Raw genomic sequence first — 16,861 nt, forward strand, 5'->3', positions numbered from 1 at the left:
GAATGCTTTAAGATTTACAGTGGTCTACTATAGTCTATACTATAGCCTTATTAGGTAGAAACCGTGTTTTATGCTCATTTCTTTCTATTTAAACTCGGTATCCTTCATAAGAACCATTGTTTTCGACATGTATTCATCCTTTTTGGAATATTAAATCAATATTATTAATTGTGGTAAATTTTATTTGGGAATAAGAATGCATCTTAAAGTTTCATTTCTGAAAAATCCTAATAGAATACGGTACGGCTCTATATTTGATATCATAAATAAATAGCGATACTAAAGTGACTTTTAAAAAAAAAACCAGCAAATAAACTAAAAAAACTACTATACATCGGTTCGTATTCTGGCTAAGCCGTTTCGTAAAGAAATAAAATACGTTTCTGGCATGGCTCAGTGTTGAATCAACACCTCAGTGAAAGTTTGAATAAAGCGCAATGTGCAGGACTCATCAAACAGTAACTTTCATAAGAAGAGAACAAATAAACACACACAAAAGCTGATATGGACTGTTCAATACGACTGGTATATAATTAATAAATGATAAAAAACTAATATATTTATAATGCAGCTCTCTGCCTTGCTGTAATGTTAAATTTGTCAGTTTTACAGCAATTTCCATTCGAAAGTTATTAACGTGGTACGCATGTTTCCTATCTTTCAGATCATGTTGTAACCTGCTGACATCATAAATGATCGTAGACAGAAGTGCTTCAATTAACTCGAGAATATCCCTTTGGGGAATATACCACGGAAGAGAGACACCGATAGTTCGAGTTCAATACATGACTTTCGCCCGTATTGACTTTAAGTTTCACACGTTATTTCCACGGACAACTTCCTTGTTCTGAACGATGTATCGAATCTGAGGTAATTGAATTACTGGATAACATGAAGTCCAGAGTGCGCAATAATGTCTGGTTACAATTTATTAACACCACGCTAATGCTTCTACAAACGACTAAGGAAGTGGATTAAAAAAACACAGAAAACGTGACTTCATGTGAACTTTGTATGCAATATTTCATAGCTGCCGTATCAATACCGAATGAGTAGATTAGGTCGAAATAGTAGCGCTGTCAAACAAATTGGTCTTATATTACAGTTTTATTTAGCTTTTTTTCCAATTATTGGCAATCATGAAGTCAGCTTTTTTGATGTTTTGAAAGTTTGAGAGTGTCCTATAAGTACTAATTTTAAATGTCACAGGCAAAATCGTGATTTCCGCATAACACATAAACAATCAAATGCTAATATAGCCAGGAAAAACATGAGTGAACAAGACCAAAGAAACAGAGTTGTCTTCCTCGGCGCTGGCGGGGTCGGGAAAAGCTCCATTTTGAAAAGGTTTCTTTTCAATACATACAGTGATACTTACCTCGAAACAGTAGAAGACTTATATTCTAGGGAATACACTTTTCAAGGTGCGGAAGTGATTGTTGATTTTCTGGACACCGCTGGGAAGTTGGTATTTCCAGCAATGAGGCGCCTGTCGATAACAACAGCACATGCTTTCGTTCTAGTATATTCGGTGACTGAACCCGAAACGTTTGAAGAGGTAAAACGCTTATGGGAAGAGATCAAGGAAGTTAGAAGTAATTACGAGGACTTGCCATGTGTTATCGTCGGTAACAAAGTTGACCTTGAGGATAACAGACAAGTGGAAAAATTTGACGCACTAAACTGGGTTTATAATGATGAAAACTGTGGGGCGTTCGTAGAGGTCTCTGCTAAGAACGGTGAATGCATTGTAGAAGTGTTCAAACTACTAATGGAAAAAGCAAAGAATCCAAGAGCAAAGATAAATGAACCCTTTATGCCGCGCAGATTGAGTGAACATTCCCTGGAGGTGCAATCCCAGGCAGAGGTCAGTGCCAATAAAACTAGTGAAAATGGGAGCAAGTTTAGTAGAACCAGAAGTCTTATTCGACGAGGAAGTAAGCCAAAGATTCGAAAGTCTCATGCCCGCTCCCAGCACCGACAGGACTGTGTTATTTCCTAGACTTTTCCGATTGAATATTTTAGCGATTTTAACAATACATACATTGTGATTTATTTTGGCTTTACGTAATCAAGTGTATGCGTCTATAAGTCTTCTAGGAAACTTGTTTTTAATCAAGATTTAAACTTTTAAAGGAATGCAATAGAAATTTAGATTATTTAAGCAGATTTTAAATACTATCAATTGTGATATCAAACTTATGACTTTAGAGTCAGTAAGTTTAAGAATACAGCCCAACCCCGTTGACTCGAACTCCCATGGACCGGCGAAAATAAATTGAGCCTCGGAAATATCGAGCCAAGCGGAAATTCCTACATTCAGTTAAAAGAAATTGGTCCTTAAAATCTTGTTCGAGCCAACGAGGAATTCGAGCCGAACGAGTTCGAGCCAACGGGGTTCGACTGTATTGTCGTGGCAACGTGCCATTAGAGAGTAAAGTGTAACTATGGTTGTTTTAGAAAAAAATGGACGAAATGTTGATATAGTTGTATTTTGGAAATACTATTTTACCTTCATCATATTTCACTTCTTTGACCTTGCTTGTTATATTTTTCTATTTAAACACCTGATCAAAAACTACTTTAAAAATCAAAATATTACTATTCCCATTTCATCAACATCCTTACTCTTGAAACAGCCAAATATGTAAAAAAATCATGTTTGAAAAAAACAACATAAAATGGTTTTCCTATTTTTTAATTATTTTTATTAAAGCAGAATGCTCGAAAAATAGCAAATAAACTAATAATAAAAAACAACAACAACACCAACACAAAAACAAGTGCTGGATCATTACTACGGTGTTATATCATCTTTTTAAAATATTTCTGAAATGTCTGGCTTTGAATTAGAGTGTCCTGGACAATTCCCTTAACAGTTAACTGATTAATAAATTGACGTACCCCATCATTCATAGTACATAAAACGGCATCAAGAGAACGACCCATCTTGAAGCGGATCTGACTGTATTCTGGCAGTGAGATCGATTGCGTATCTATCATGAAACACAGTAGAAAAAATAGTTTATGGCGATGTAATGTGTTCAATATACTCTTGCAGTGTTCAATTCAATTTGTTTCGTGCATCAACTTTTATTGTTTGGAACATAAATGCATTTATATAAACTCATTGATTAAGGTTTATGAAAGATTCGGACTGAAACATGAGTTTCTAACTTCACAAAAGCAACAACATGGAGAACTATTTATCCACAAGACGGCGTAGGAGCGCCAGACTACGTCATTGGTTATCAGAACTGTGTGTAGAGGGTTTATCCGGGTAGGATGGAAGCAAAAGGTAATGTTAAGGGGGAAGGGGGGGGGGCATTTAAAAAAAATAAATGAATATACAAATAAATCCCCGCAAACAAATAACTGAGCAAGTGTTGATTTCAGTGCCCAGTCGTATGTTATACAATCGTGATCATTCAAAAGCTATACTTTCACTCTATGCTTGACCGCTCGTAAAATGTGTTAATGCTATGGTACTCGTAAAATAAAAGATGATATTATACTGAGTCGATAGATATCCTCTATTACATTTAATATTTTATAAGTGGTATATTTTATTTTATACCTTCGTTTCAGTCTAACACAATATCTTGCTAACCTCATAAACAGTATAACTCTAAATAAAATAAGCATTGGGTTAAGTTAAATGTACATTGTGGTCACTAAAAAAACTTGTTCTTATTTGTTTTAATGTGCAATAGTTTTACTGCTGTATATGATAGTTTTTGTGTGTCAAAGAGCTGGGCTTTCAGAAATATATGGCCGTTTGTTTTCGTGCAAAGTATTTAATTACATTAGGCCAGAGCATATATTACTTTTGAAAGTCTTCACCAAATTAGAAATAGTGACACGATTGCTAACGGCTATTTATTATATTGCGCTCTCGTTAATATTGCATTGTTCTGTATATCAACAGGTTCATCTCATCAAGAAATTCTATCACACTTTTACTTGCATAAGACGAACATGGACAAATGTAGACTGACTTTTCAGCTGTCTAATTTGATCTGAACCCACACAGAAACCTGTCATATTGAACGATGTGTTAGCAAAGTTCAAACATGTTCAAATATATAAATTGTAAATAGAAATAGCCTTTTCACTAAAACATATTTCTTTATGTATTGAACAATTTATAGTTTCAACTAAATAATAACCATTCTTCTAAACCAATAACCAGTTTCAATAAATAATCATTGACATTTTCTAAAAACACACCTCTTTAATTTGTTTGTATATTAACTATATTAAAATTATATATTGCTCTGTAAACTTAAAATCATGAACTTAATAGAACTTGACCTAAATATTTATATCACGCCTCCAACACTTCGCTCTCACACGATATAGTTTCCTTTGCCCCGTGTATCCCATATCGGGTCACCTACTAACACAGTAACTTATAATATTGAAGGTACATAATATAAAAAATCTATATATCTCAGAGAATACTTATTCATGACTCATATAAGCGACATTGTTACTGACCACCATATATCCTTGGAATATATTGACAAAACTATATCAACCTGATTTCGTATCTGATCATACACTTGAAGATAAAAAGCTGAAATCGATACGTAATGATATGCCATATTACAAATACAGTTTGGTCATCTACAACTGCACGTTAACTAATCATGATACTGACGTAAGTGAATTGGTTCTTAAGTTAATTTCAACACAAAATCGGAGCCTCCTGTTGCCATCAATTGTTTCCTTGTCTAGTGACATCATATTACAATTTGCAATATTTTGACTTTCTTCATGTTATAGCTGTACAATTGCGATTAGCTTTGCTACATGCATCTGTACAATTTATGTAAATTTTGTAGTTTGCAATGTTACTTCAATTCATTAAATACTTTTGCCTAGGGTTGAACCTTTTTGTTAGTGTCGCGAGTCCAAAGAAGTCGAATGACGATTAACGAACACATTTCCATATGTTGAATTAATGCTGTCTTCATACTTTACAATAATTGACTCAATATGTCTGCCGTCTGATAGTAAAACTATGTGATGATTCAAGCAATACCGAAGCCATGCAATTATTTGAAGGACATATACAATGCCAACAGAAAAGTGGCTTGGCTGAATAATTGCCTTGCCCAGAGAGAAAACTTTTATTTCGTTTGATTGTGCTGTATCAAAAACGTCGAGGTCATTATAATACTTATGGTCAAGGACAAGTACAATAATGTCGTTGTATAACTATACGACCATGTCCGTTGGTAATTTTCATATTTAGAATGCTCCCTACGTAAAAGGTATATGTAATCTTATCATATAGATTTTTTTTATTTTTTGTTTCCATATAAGTAGAATATTATTTTCTTCATGAATCTCATTTTTCAAGTATTATAGCAGGTACACAATAATGGACGTGCCTCGCTCTACTGACGTAGTTAAACAGTAATTTGATGTAGAATATTTAATGAACCCTATTTATAGGCATATGTGTAAACAAGAGGACAACAAGAGGACAATCGAAACACTCTCAGTACGTCACATTTAATCATGTATGCAATATATTAATAAATGCATCAATAGTAAGACTATAAATGCATATGAATATGATAAATACTTTATAACTTTCGGCTTCCAGTCGGTTTTCACACGTCCAACTTCACACGAGGTAAACGCGATTTCAAGAAATAAAAAAAACTGAAGGTGTAGACACAGATTAGTGGAATAAAGTGTGTGTCGAAGCAAAAAGGTACAACCATCATTCACTGACGGAAATAACTGTTCTATTCTCCAAAATTGTTGCCTTGGTAAAAAAAACACATCCAATTTCGTGTCCAAGAGTAGATGAACATGCACTTCATAAAAAGGGTTAAAATTGACAAAAGATTGATTTTTTACATTTTTTTGCGCGAATATTTTCTTAAAATTTCTGTATTGTATCTTGATTGTATCTTGATTATTTAAGATTTCACTAACTTATATAAGCAGTCGTTCTTATACATAAGTCTGTCATATTAATTATTTTATGGCAATATAATTTTAACATTAAATACATTTGACTGGTAAACAAAAACTTAAATCAACTGGATAGGTCAACCCATTTGTTGTCACTAGAGGCGGCAAACTTTTGTGTGGAAACAAGCAGTTCCAAAATGATGCAAAGGATGTAACTATGCAACGGATCGTGCGTTGTGCTTCTGAATCATGTGTAGTTTTCAAATATTGTTTTTGATTCAAAACCATGAAATCTGTGAGTGAAAACAGACTAATGTTAAAACTAAATTAAAATGAATGAGTTCAAAGCATATGCATTAAATATCCTTTCATCGTCTGGTTTTTGGAAACTATTCCTCTCATATTTGACTTTGAAACCATATATATATATATATGTTTTCTGCGTTGCTAAGGAATATGGGGAATCTCCAAGGCTAATGAAGGTATAAAAGCGACATGATTTTACCAATTATTTGGTTAAATCATGAACAGTTAACATATATGGAAAGAAATTATCAAAACGGAATAAACCGATGCTTAGACCTCAGGTACAACGCCTACATCACATATTTTTATGATTGTTTAATTTAATAAATCATCTTAAATATAATTTCACTTGAACTTAATAAATTTGATTTTTTTTTAAATTACTTGATGCATGTGTGTAATGTTTATTTTGTTACGGTTAATAGTATGTCTGTGTAGTTTTGCTTCGTTTGTTCTGCATCTCTTGGTAAGTGTCTGCTGGGCTTCCACCATGTGCGCTAAAATGTGGTCATCACAAATGGTTTGGCTTCTGGGTTTGTCCCTGTATTTGTGTTGCATTATAAGTGTAAACCTCTAAATTGTGGCCATATAATATATAAATGTAAATATTTTATAAATAAGATTTTCTATAAAACTTTGGTTTCAACATCTTAAACTCATATGAAATTATTCACCTTGGTATTAAGGATTTAAAAAGATATTACAGCCATTTATTATTTGAAGAAGACAGAGAAGTGTAATTATTTTCAGGCGATTATTTATGTTACGTACTTGTATGACATTTAATGTGGTAAACTAATGCAATTGTTAACGTGGCTCAGGTGTTTTAGTTTCAAAAATAACACAATAATAGACGAGAGAATGTCAGGTAGCTAATTTTTATTATCAATTTATCCGAATAAAACGTGTGCAGTTTACGGAAGAAATTTGACAAACATCTGGGGCTGCATGATGACATTTATATTTCTCAGAAAATACGATTTATGTTAGATGCAATGCGAAACCTGTATCACAAGGAGTTAAGTGTATCTGAGATACATGTTTACACTTGACCTTTATTTTATGCGGTTTCCTTTGCCAATTAAATTTTGCAAACAAAACCAGGACCAATTTCAAATACGTAATTCCATGGATGATCGCTGACAGAAAAACAGAATAATTAACAGATCAATAATTGCCCGAAGCTTTACAATACAGTTAAGTTGTTTCACTGATTTTTATAATGTAATAATAGAAAAAATAAATCATCTAATGTTTTTTCACGTTCTTATGTGTGCTTTCAGTCTCTCCACTATGAATTAGCCGTGCTCATAGTTCAAAAATTGAATACAGAGCGATTTTTTGGCGCACACATTATACACGGTGACTGTCGATATGACCAGGCCATGGATATGACCATGTTAAAAATATAGTTAGTATGAATACCAGTGATAATATTTAAATTAACGATTACCAATGTGATGATATAAAATAAATTTCAACATTCGATAATATTCACATGAACAATCTTTTCAACTTCCACAAAATGATGATTGGGCATTCAGTGAATCGGTGGAAGTGAAACGGGTAGAAAACAATGGAAGCATTATTTAACATCATCAACAATAACAACATAAATATTTATATGAAAAACTACAGAAACAAGCACAGAAGTCGTTTAATAAAGACATAGAACACGAAAACAATATATCCCAAACCATATACAAACAACAATGAACGGTTTAAAACTATTGTTAATTAAGGAAGTACAGAAGGCTCAAGAGTACGAGCGCTTACCTACTGGCTTCAATAGTGACAGAAAACAGTTATCCCAACGGCAATATTACGTATTACATTATGGTGATTGTATTTGTAGAGCAATACTGTAAACATGCATAGTTTCTTTTATGTATCACATAAACCTATTAATGGACCGCGATATCTGTACCTAAAATAGAAACACTTAACCTATAAAGGCGCAAGTTCTTGTAATACGCTGCCTTTGACACTGCATGTCATCAACAGCTGCCAGAATGATACAACTATGCCAATGAAGGTTTGATTTGTTTACTAGATATAGCAAACTCAAAATCATAAGGTCAACACAATAATTAGAATCATGTAGTGTAGCTCTGAAAACAGACCTTTTATTAGTTTATAAAACACAAAGCACCATAAATACTTGTACACACAGAAAATATATCCGACAATTATTTTCGTAATAATGGTAAGCCCGTTGTGCATTGCCTCAGAGCTGTAGTGTGTGCCAAAAGGCATTGTTTTAATATTTCCCTAATCGGAAAAACAAACCCTACTCCTTGACAATTAATAAATGCGCGGTTTTAGTTATCCCTACTACGAATTGCGCTTCACTTCTTGTTTGGGCTTTTTTGTTGGATCAGCTCTCCAACGTTTCGTCTTTCTTTTAAAGCTGCACTCTCAAAGATATACCGTTTTGGATTTTTTTTATTAGTAATTGCCATTATTGTGTTCTGATTGTTTTACAATGAAATATCAGTATCGCTTGACATTGGTATTCCAACTAAATAGGGCAAATTACATCAATTCGGAAGTAACTGCTCAGCGTAACACATTTTTTCTTCATTTTTGACAGTCAATACTGCTTCATTCAACGTTACAGTCAATCAAGGCATGGTTATACCATAAAGGACCATCATATACTTTCCATCGTAAAGCTACATTATTGTGATTTTAAAACACAGACAATAATAAATCTACGTGATCTTTTTGTTTAAATTGTCAACGTTTTGTGTGTACTCCAGTGCCGGATTTGATCACCTTATCGAATACATGGAGGTTGTGTTAAACGTGCTTTATTTCATTATGAAAATATATCATTTTTCAAATATTGTGAAATGTTTAGTAAAAAATTGCAAATTCTTCCCACATATAGCTAGATTTAAAGTTGAGAAACACTATAACTCAGTAATATTTCTCGTACAAATCGGTAAATTCACTATAGAATATAGGACATTTTTGAGTGGTCTGTAACCTATAGCATATGATTATTATCGGAAGTTAATAAGTTTACAGCTATCTCATTGGAATATAACGATACAGCGAACGAGTTGTCTGATATTTACCCTGTTTCAGTAAACCTGTTACTTTCATTTCACTTATGTTTATGTTTTATTTGTCTAGCAGAACCCATTACGAATCGTAATTTAGTCTAGCAAATTGACCAAGAACGCCAAATAATAAGTTATTGAGACAATATGAAAAGGTCTAAAATTGGAATTTAATTATGGTATCTTAGTTTGTTGATTGAAATTTAGCACAGTGAGACGAAGTAAAACTCTGTTTAGGAAATTAAGGCCTAAGGCTTACATGTACTTTTCTGTAAAATAGCAGTTGCATTTTAGAGCTTCAATAGCTTCGATCAATGTTGGTGTAAAAAATGAACTTTTCCAGACCAATTCATTAATATTAAAGGGACTGTACACCAGATTGGCACCAAAATTATTTTTCTTCTGTAACGAATCTCAGGACAATCATTTAATATATTTTTTACGGTCGCCAAAATTGCAATCCAGTGGTGTATCCACTTTGCTACGAAGGCTTATTCTTACCGGGTGGAATATTTCAGCTATATACCTATCTTGGTAATATCACGTGATAACATCGACTAGCCAATCTCGTATAAGAAATGAATTCTACTAGGAAGACATACCTAGTAATCTTTTTTAATGGAAAAGATGGACCAAAAAACTGCGAAAAATAAATTAATTGTAAACTATGTGGTACTTCAGTTAGTAAGTTTCAATGCATTGTACATCTCGATACCAAGTTTATGTAAGTTTTCGACAATTTTTTTTTTCGCTATTTCATCATACGGAGTACAGCCCTTTAAGGCTAGTAAGTAATTGGGAGCATCATAAGGAATGTTTGCAAGTCTTGAATAAAAAAAAAAACGAAGTATATTTTGTCGCTGTCATCAACCACCAACTTGATTTAAAAGTACGGAAATTGTCTCTAATTTAAAAGCAACTTCATCAGTTATATAACTTAGTAGACCATAAATGAAATGCACAACATGCGAGTAAATAATTGATGCCATTTATCGATATCCATTTGCAGCTTTATCAAGAAAACATGATTCAATATGTGATACGTTCAATCAACAGGTGATTGCTGGCTCTTTAATGTGGTTTTGATGGATCACGTCTATTGTTTCGTTATATTCACACTCGCATGGTTATAAATTCAACCTTATCGGTTGCATTTACAAAACATTGCTTAACAACTTATATTGATCTTTTAACATCTATTAGTCTAGAAATCATTCCCAGGTTGTGGTTTTATATGTTCATAGTTGTTCGACATGAAATGTGTGCCCATTGCGTCGTTTGAATCTGAAGATTTTACACCTTTGTTTCAAGGGTAATCTAACGAATTGTGCGAATGGTGATAGACTATGCATTATAAATTCCAGCTCACTCCACTATAATGTATAACATTACTATACATATAAATGTATATGTGTGAGTATATGTATAAATATATATTTGCAAGTTATTGCACTTAAAGAAGTATTGCGCAATTTAAATATTGTTAAAACGTTATTATTCAATATACTCCTCATATGGATTCAGGTTCTTCAATTATTTTAATTTCATTCAAGTGCACTGTTTCACACGCTGTGGCCCAGTTATACCTATGTTTGACCACGTGCTTAAACCACTCTTTAATATAGATACAATCAACAACTAAAATGAATATATGAATTGTAAAAAAGTGCTTTTAATGTCCCTGAATATACAGCGACTTAGAGATTGAATTTAAAGAGCTAGACTACTTCAGTGGTCACTTTAACAAAATACAAATATGTTTTATTACAAGAAACGTACTTTACGCAAAACAAAGATAATACTTTAATTTCAGAGTTAAAACAGGGAATTACATCATGCATATTGCAATTCATCCAGTAGAGACTGCTCAATAATATCAAACGATAACTTACATCGTACGACAAAACCGATAGATATATTATTATGAAAATTGATATCTGTGAGACTGTTTATACCTTAATTAATCTTTATGCTCCCAATAATAAAAATGAACATAATGTATTCTTTGAACACATATAAAAACCAGTGCAATAGGTATCTCAAGGGTCAAATGTCATAGGTGGATACACTAGACATCCATGAAAGGGTCTCGCCTACAAATTGAAATCACAAGTAAATCTTCAAAACAATGTTTTATCAAATTATTTAGTCGATATTTGGAGGTCATTAAACAAAACGTATTTACAATATACGTGGAGAAGAAAATGTAACGTTGAATGAAGCAGTATTGACATCTGGTAAATTGAATATTAAGATCATGTAGCAATTTCATTTTGACTCATCAAGTAAACTGAATGCTCAAATACTATCTCTGCGAAATAAATGGAAAATATGTAAACAATTAATACAAGAATAGTCGATCAGTTTCTCAAAAGAATGTCAAGAAATAAAAATAATCATCTGCAAAAACTTTAAAACAACTAAGAATATTGCATGCAATTAACATTGTTAATCACAAATCAAATGATAATGCAGTACTACGACTTCAAAATGATTTTAAATATTTATGATGAAAAAGCAAAAGGTGCTCAAATTTGATCCAAAGAAGACTTTCTTGAAGAAGGTGAACTAATTCAAGTCATTTTATTTATTTAAAAAAATCCCGTCAAACCAGGAAAATAATGACTGCATTAAATATTAATGATTAAAAAGCTCTTAGTTTTAATGAAATACTTAATGTAAAAACAGAGGTTATTTTCTACTAAAAACCAATACTCGTCTCAAACAGTTCTGGTCTATACTTTGGCTAAATTTTAACGGATAATTTTAATGATTGTTTTGAGAAAAAAGAACTTACTAAGTCCAAATATCAATCAATATTTACACTGCTGCATAATAATGGAGACCCGGAGATTGTGAACAACTGGAAAACAACATCATTATTAAATATTGACTAAACATTCTTGCAAAAAAATTAGCAGCACACTTTAAAACGTCTTACAAAATAAAATATAAGCCAGAATCAATGAGGCTATTATAGAATATACTGAAAATATATATATAGAAGGGGCAGTAATATTTGTTGATTTTATAAAGGCTTTTTATACGGTTAAATGGCCCTTAATAATGATTTGTTTGAAGAAAAATGGTTTTGAAGAAATGGGTGCTACTATAACAATATTTTCTCACGCGTTACTAATAATGGATGGCAATCTTAACCTTTTAAACTAACTAGAGGCATTAAACAGGGGTGTCTAATCTCTGCTTTGCTATTTATAATTGATGTCGAAATTATCTCGTTAAAAATAAAGTCTAGCGAAGATATAAAAGGCATAAAAGTGACAAAGAATGAATGCATTAGGACAATGCATCTTGCAGATGACACTACGGTATTCGCAAAAAAAATAGGAAAATGAAATCCGTGTTATCACAAGCCGAGGCGATATGGATAGGTAAACTCAGAGCATGTAAAACTGACAACGCGTCTGGCATTCAATTTAAAAGATACATCAAAGCACAAGGTGTTTACTTCGGTACGAATTTAAGCCAAATGCAAGAACTGAATCGGAATGATAAATTGGAAAAAAAAATCAATCTAAAAATTAATCAATGGAGCAAAAGAACACTGATATTCTATGATAAAATAACGGTGGTAATTCTTTTTCTATCTTAAATATCACATATTATGCAATCCCTTTTTACAATAAGGTAGGTACTTGAAGAATTAAATTTTCTCTGGTCATATAAAAGTGAGAACATCAAAAGAACAAAACTCATCGGAGATAAATAAGATGAAGGACTAGAAATGATTTATATATTCCTATTCGATAAAACTCTTCAAATGAAATTGGTTAAAACACTCAAAAATCCAGAAATAGCAAACAGGAAAATAATACCGCCCGTATTCGTATCTAAATTAATACGGCAAGAACTAAATTATATTCAATGTGAATACAGACAGCATAAACTCTCTGCCAAAGGTAAAATTAAAACAACCACTCTTATATTAACGTGTTTTGTATGCCTTTATTTAACTAAAAATCCTACTTATGTTAATATGCCAACATCCTTAACAGAAATAAGAAAGCAAATTGTATGGGGTGATTGCTGTATTAAAATAAAATTGCAATTTCTATTATTTAATTTAATTTAACTGTATTGAATCTAATTGTATATATGTCGACTAAAAATTTAAAGAAGGAAAGATGAAAGAAACCTGTATATTAGGTAAATTAAGATCTGAATCTAATTGAATATCTGAAATCAGTGCTAAAAGAAAGCTATTCCAACAATTTGGAAACAAACATTATACATGCATTATTAAAAAAGGTCCAATGTAAGACCAGACTAAACTATAGATTTACCAAACAAATATAGTTTATAAGTTTACGGATAGCACTTCAATGAACAAATGAATAAAACAACTTTTAATTTTAAAGAAACTACAAAGCCATACACACAAACAGAACTTGACGTTACGCATACTGAGTGGAATTTTTGTTATTTTTAATATTAATTAGAAATATTTCATAATGCATCAAAACTTTTAAGTTCAAATTAATTCAAAGAATAACAGCTACAAATACAAATCTTAACCCGTGGGAAACACGGTCTATTCCATTGTGTTCCGTGTAAAATGAAATGGAAAATTTGAATCACTTTTGTATGCAGTGTAAATAAAAAGAAAACTTATGGAATATACACTTTGCTATTGACTCCTACCGTTATCAAAATTCATGGTGGAAAGTTTATCACAGCTGACCACGAGTCAATAATTACACGAAATGTAGCGGAACACTGAGACGATTATACAAACACCATGAGAGAAGTTACAGACGCTTTGTTGAATTAAAGGGTGATCGATAGTTTAGAGTCCATGCGCCCTGGTGACCGGCCCTTAGGATGGGCTGGGGATAAATAACCACGTATTGGTAGTTTAATTGAAAGTTCTTTACTTTTTGACATTGTACTTGTACTTTTGTTAAACAAAATGTAACTTCTTTTAAAATTCTTTTAAAATCAGAACTTTTTTTATAACATTAAATCTTCTAAGAAGTGCACATAACATACTACGCTGTTAACAGTAAATTGCATTATTTTGCCGAAGTGTCATACATTCACCACATGAGGAATGTATACACAGTGCATCACCAGCTGGAGCATGTGACAAATCTTCTTAACTCAGCAGGATCATTAAGAGCATCAACAGATTCAATCTGGTTAAAGCAAACTGACGGAGCGATACAATATCACGGAGTGATTCTAACTACTTTTGTTTTAAGTACATGAAACCTACTGATGACCTAATTGGACAAGAATTTCAATACCTACTTTTAAGATCCTGATAATTGCGCTAACTTCATGAAATTAATAAGACGTAAAATGATGATTTCTAGCTCTGAATTGCGTTAAAGGTCCAAAAGGCATTTAATTGCAATTCCTGAAAATAATGAGATAGTTTATGTTTGTAAATAATCTGTTTTTTAATAAACATATTTCGGCATCAAAGGCACTGGAATAAAAGCTAGTCCAGTGGATTCAGGTCTTAAAATGTAAACAATATCCTCTCATTTCTAATAAGACACTGAATATAAATTAAACTAAAATTGCCCACAGTTTGGTTGAATGTTTAAACAAATGCAGATCGTTCAGATTGAGATGAAATGTCAATTCAGTTGCAAAACTTGCTACAACTAGTTTAGAAACAAAACTGTTTCAAATATTATGCACATAACTTCACTTTTCAAACCAAAATTGAACACACATATGTATATTTATGTGCGACAAATATTTGTTTTTCCTTCTGTTACATAACATGAAATGAAAATATACCGAGGCACAAATAAATGAATGATTTATGAAATTATAAAATTACCTATGAAATATGTTTTCAAAATTTAAATTATCAAACAGTTATATATGGGTAGAAACTTGTGCGAGTAATTGTGTATAACTATTAATATCAAAGTTTAAAGCAGGTTTACTACACTTATGAATGCATGTGTGTATGTGTACTCCTTGGAATATGATGTGTTATATACATTTGTAATGCTAGTTTCACTTGGGTAAGCTACAAACATTTCTGTTTATAGACCTCATTCTTGAGTTCAAATGAGGTATTTTAAGACATTCTTTCAATAAACGCCCCTAATTGATTTATCATATATGTTGTTTTTTTCGTTTGTGTATGTTAAAGTTGCGTATATGCCTTTGGTCCTATGAAATTTAATGGGGATTATGTTTAAGCTTTCGACTACTAGACTGATGTCTGTATTTTTTTCCATATAAATAACATTCAGTATGACAAGTGCATTCTATCAAGGGTCGAATGCCTAGTCGATGTGGGCATTGATGGTTCACGGACTGATACCCGAAAATAATTTAAGACGACCTTCAATTAACACGTCATGACAACTGTAGCCTGCCTGTATTTCTGTATGGTATCCCGATCGTATCACTCAAAGTAAATCTTCTGAGGAGACAGCAGAACGATAGAAACAGAATCAGATACAATGAATCTTTGTTTGAGCTATGGTCATAAGTGACTGTAAACAGGCGTCTTTCTGCAGTAAAATGCTTTTAGTAGATTGTTTTTTTGTTTTGTTTTTTAAAAAGGTTGTATCCATTGAATTGGGCCCTAAATAACAAAATTATCTAGGTTAAGAAAATCTTACTGTCAGATTAAAAGCTTATCATGTGATAAACTTTGGCGATATCGATGCAATTGTATTCATGTCTTTAGAATTCTGTAATATATTGTGAAAATTCACATCGTTTCAAAGATAAACTTAATTACTTGATGAGTAACTCTTTTAAACCGAAAATATCAGATATGCATTAGACTGAATTGTTAGATAAAAGGGCTAAAAGAGACATTTTCTTTTCGTAATACAGTTAAGTTTAAGTTATCTTGGCAAATTTGCAAATTGGCTTAAATGAGAATATATTTGAAATTTATAGTGCAAATATTCAAACCTTTTGGGAGAAAACACCTTTTATTGCTGACGTAAAAAAGATCACAAGGAAAAAAAACATTTTTTACAGTCGATTTTTAATATATAGGTTGCATTTACACCTTGTTTAGTAACCAATTCTCTATTTAAAGACAGTGTGACTTAAGTATACATGTGGAAAGCTCAACTATATCCTTAACAAGTTATATTAACAGTACAATCTCAATATTTTCACTGGCATTCTGTTAAAGATACATGTCCAATAAATTTATTGAATATTATGCGATACCTTTCTTATATGATCTAAGTATGCCCGAGTTCTTTACAACGTTGATTGGTCATTGATGTGAAAATCACTGATTAGTTGCACGCTCACTATCCGGTGATAGTTTCAAACGGGCTTATTTAAAATAAATTAATCAATGGTGATTTCTATATGCCATAAAACCAGGAACTCGCTTTGCACGACTCAATGCATTCGTTATTTGCTTTGATTGTAAGGAATGTGTTTCTACTTTTGCACATGTATAAATAGTGTATATTTGATAAGGACACCTTTGTTACCACACACAAACACATCACATTTCATTGATTTATGTCATATGAATATTGTTTAAAACAAGGCATATTGTGCGTAAATAAAAAGGGTTTTGAACGGGT

At 32.1% G+C, this 16,861-nt stretch overlaps 1 protein-coding gene across 1 annotated transcript; it reads left to right on the top strand.

Moving 5' to 3' along the window:
- Window positions 1-1,270: 1,270 nt before the first annotated feature.
- LOC128246845 (GTP-binding protein Di-Ras2-like) lies at window positions 1,271-2,398 on the top strand. Its single transcript, XM_052965333.1, has one exon. The coding sequence runs from the start codon at window positions 1,271-1,273 to the stop codon at window positions 2,000-2,002; it is 732 nt and encodes a 243-aa protein (XP_052821293.1). The 3' UTR covers window positions 2,003-2,398.
- The last annotated feature ends 14,463 nt before the right edge of the window (window positions 2,399-16,861 follow it).

Source organism: Mya arenaria, chromosome 2 (genome assembly GCF_026914265.1).
Source record: "Mya arenaria isolate MELC-2E11 chromosome 2, ASM2691426v1".
Classification (NCBI taxonomy): Eukaryota; Metazoa; Mollusca; class Bivalvia; order Myida; family Myidae; genus Mya; species Mya arenaria.

What these genes read in the sequence shown, in the direction of transcription:
- LOC128246845 (XM_052965333.1), top strand. Translation starts at nt 1,271, where the DNA reads ATGAGTGAACAAGACCAAAGAAACAGAGTTGTCTTCCTCGGCGCTGGC.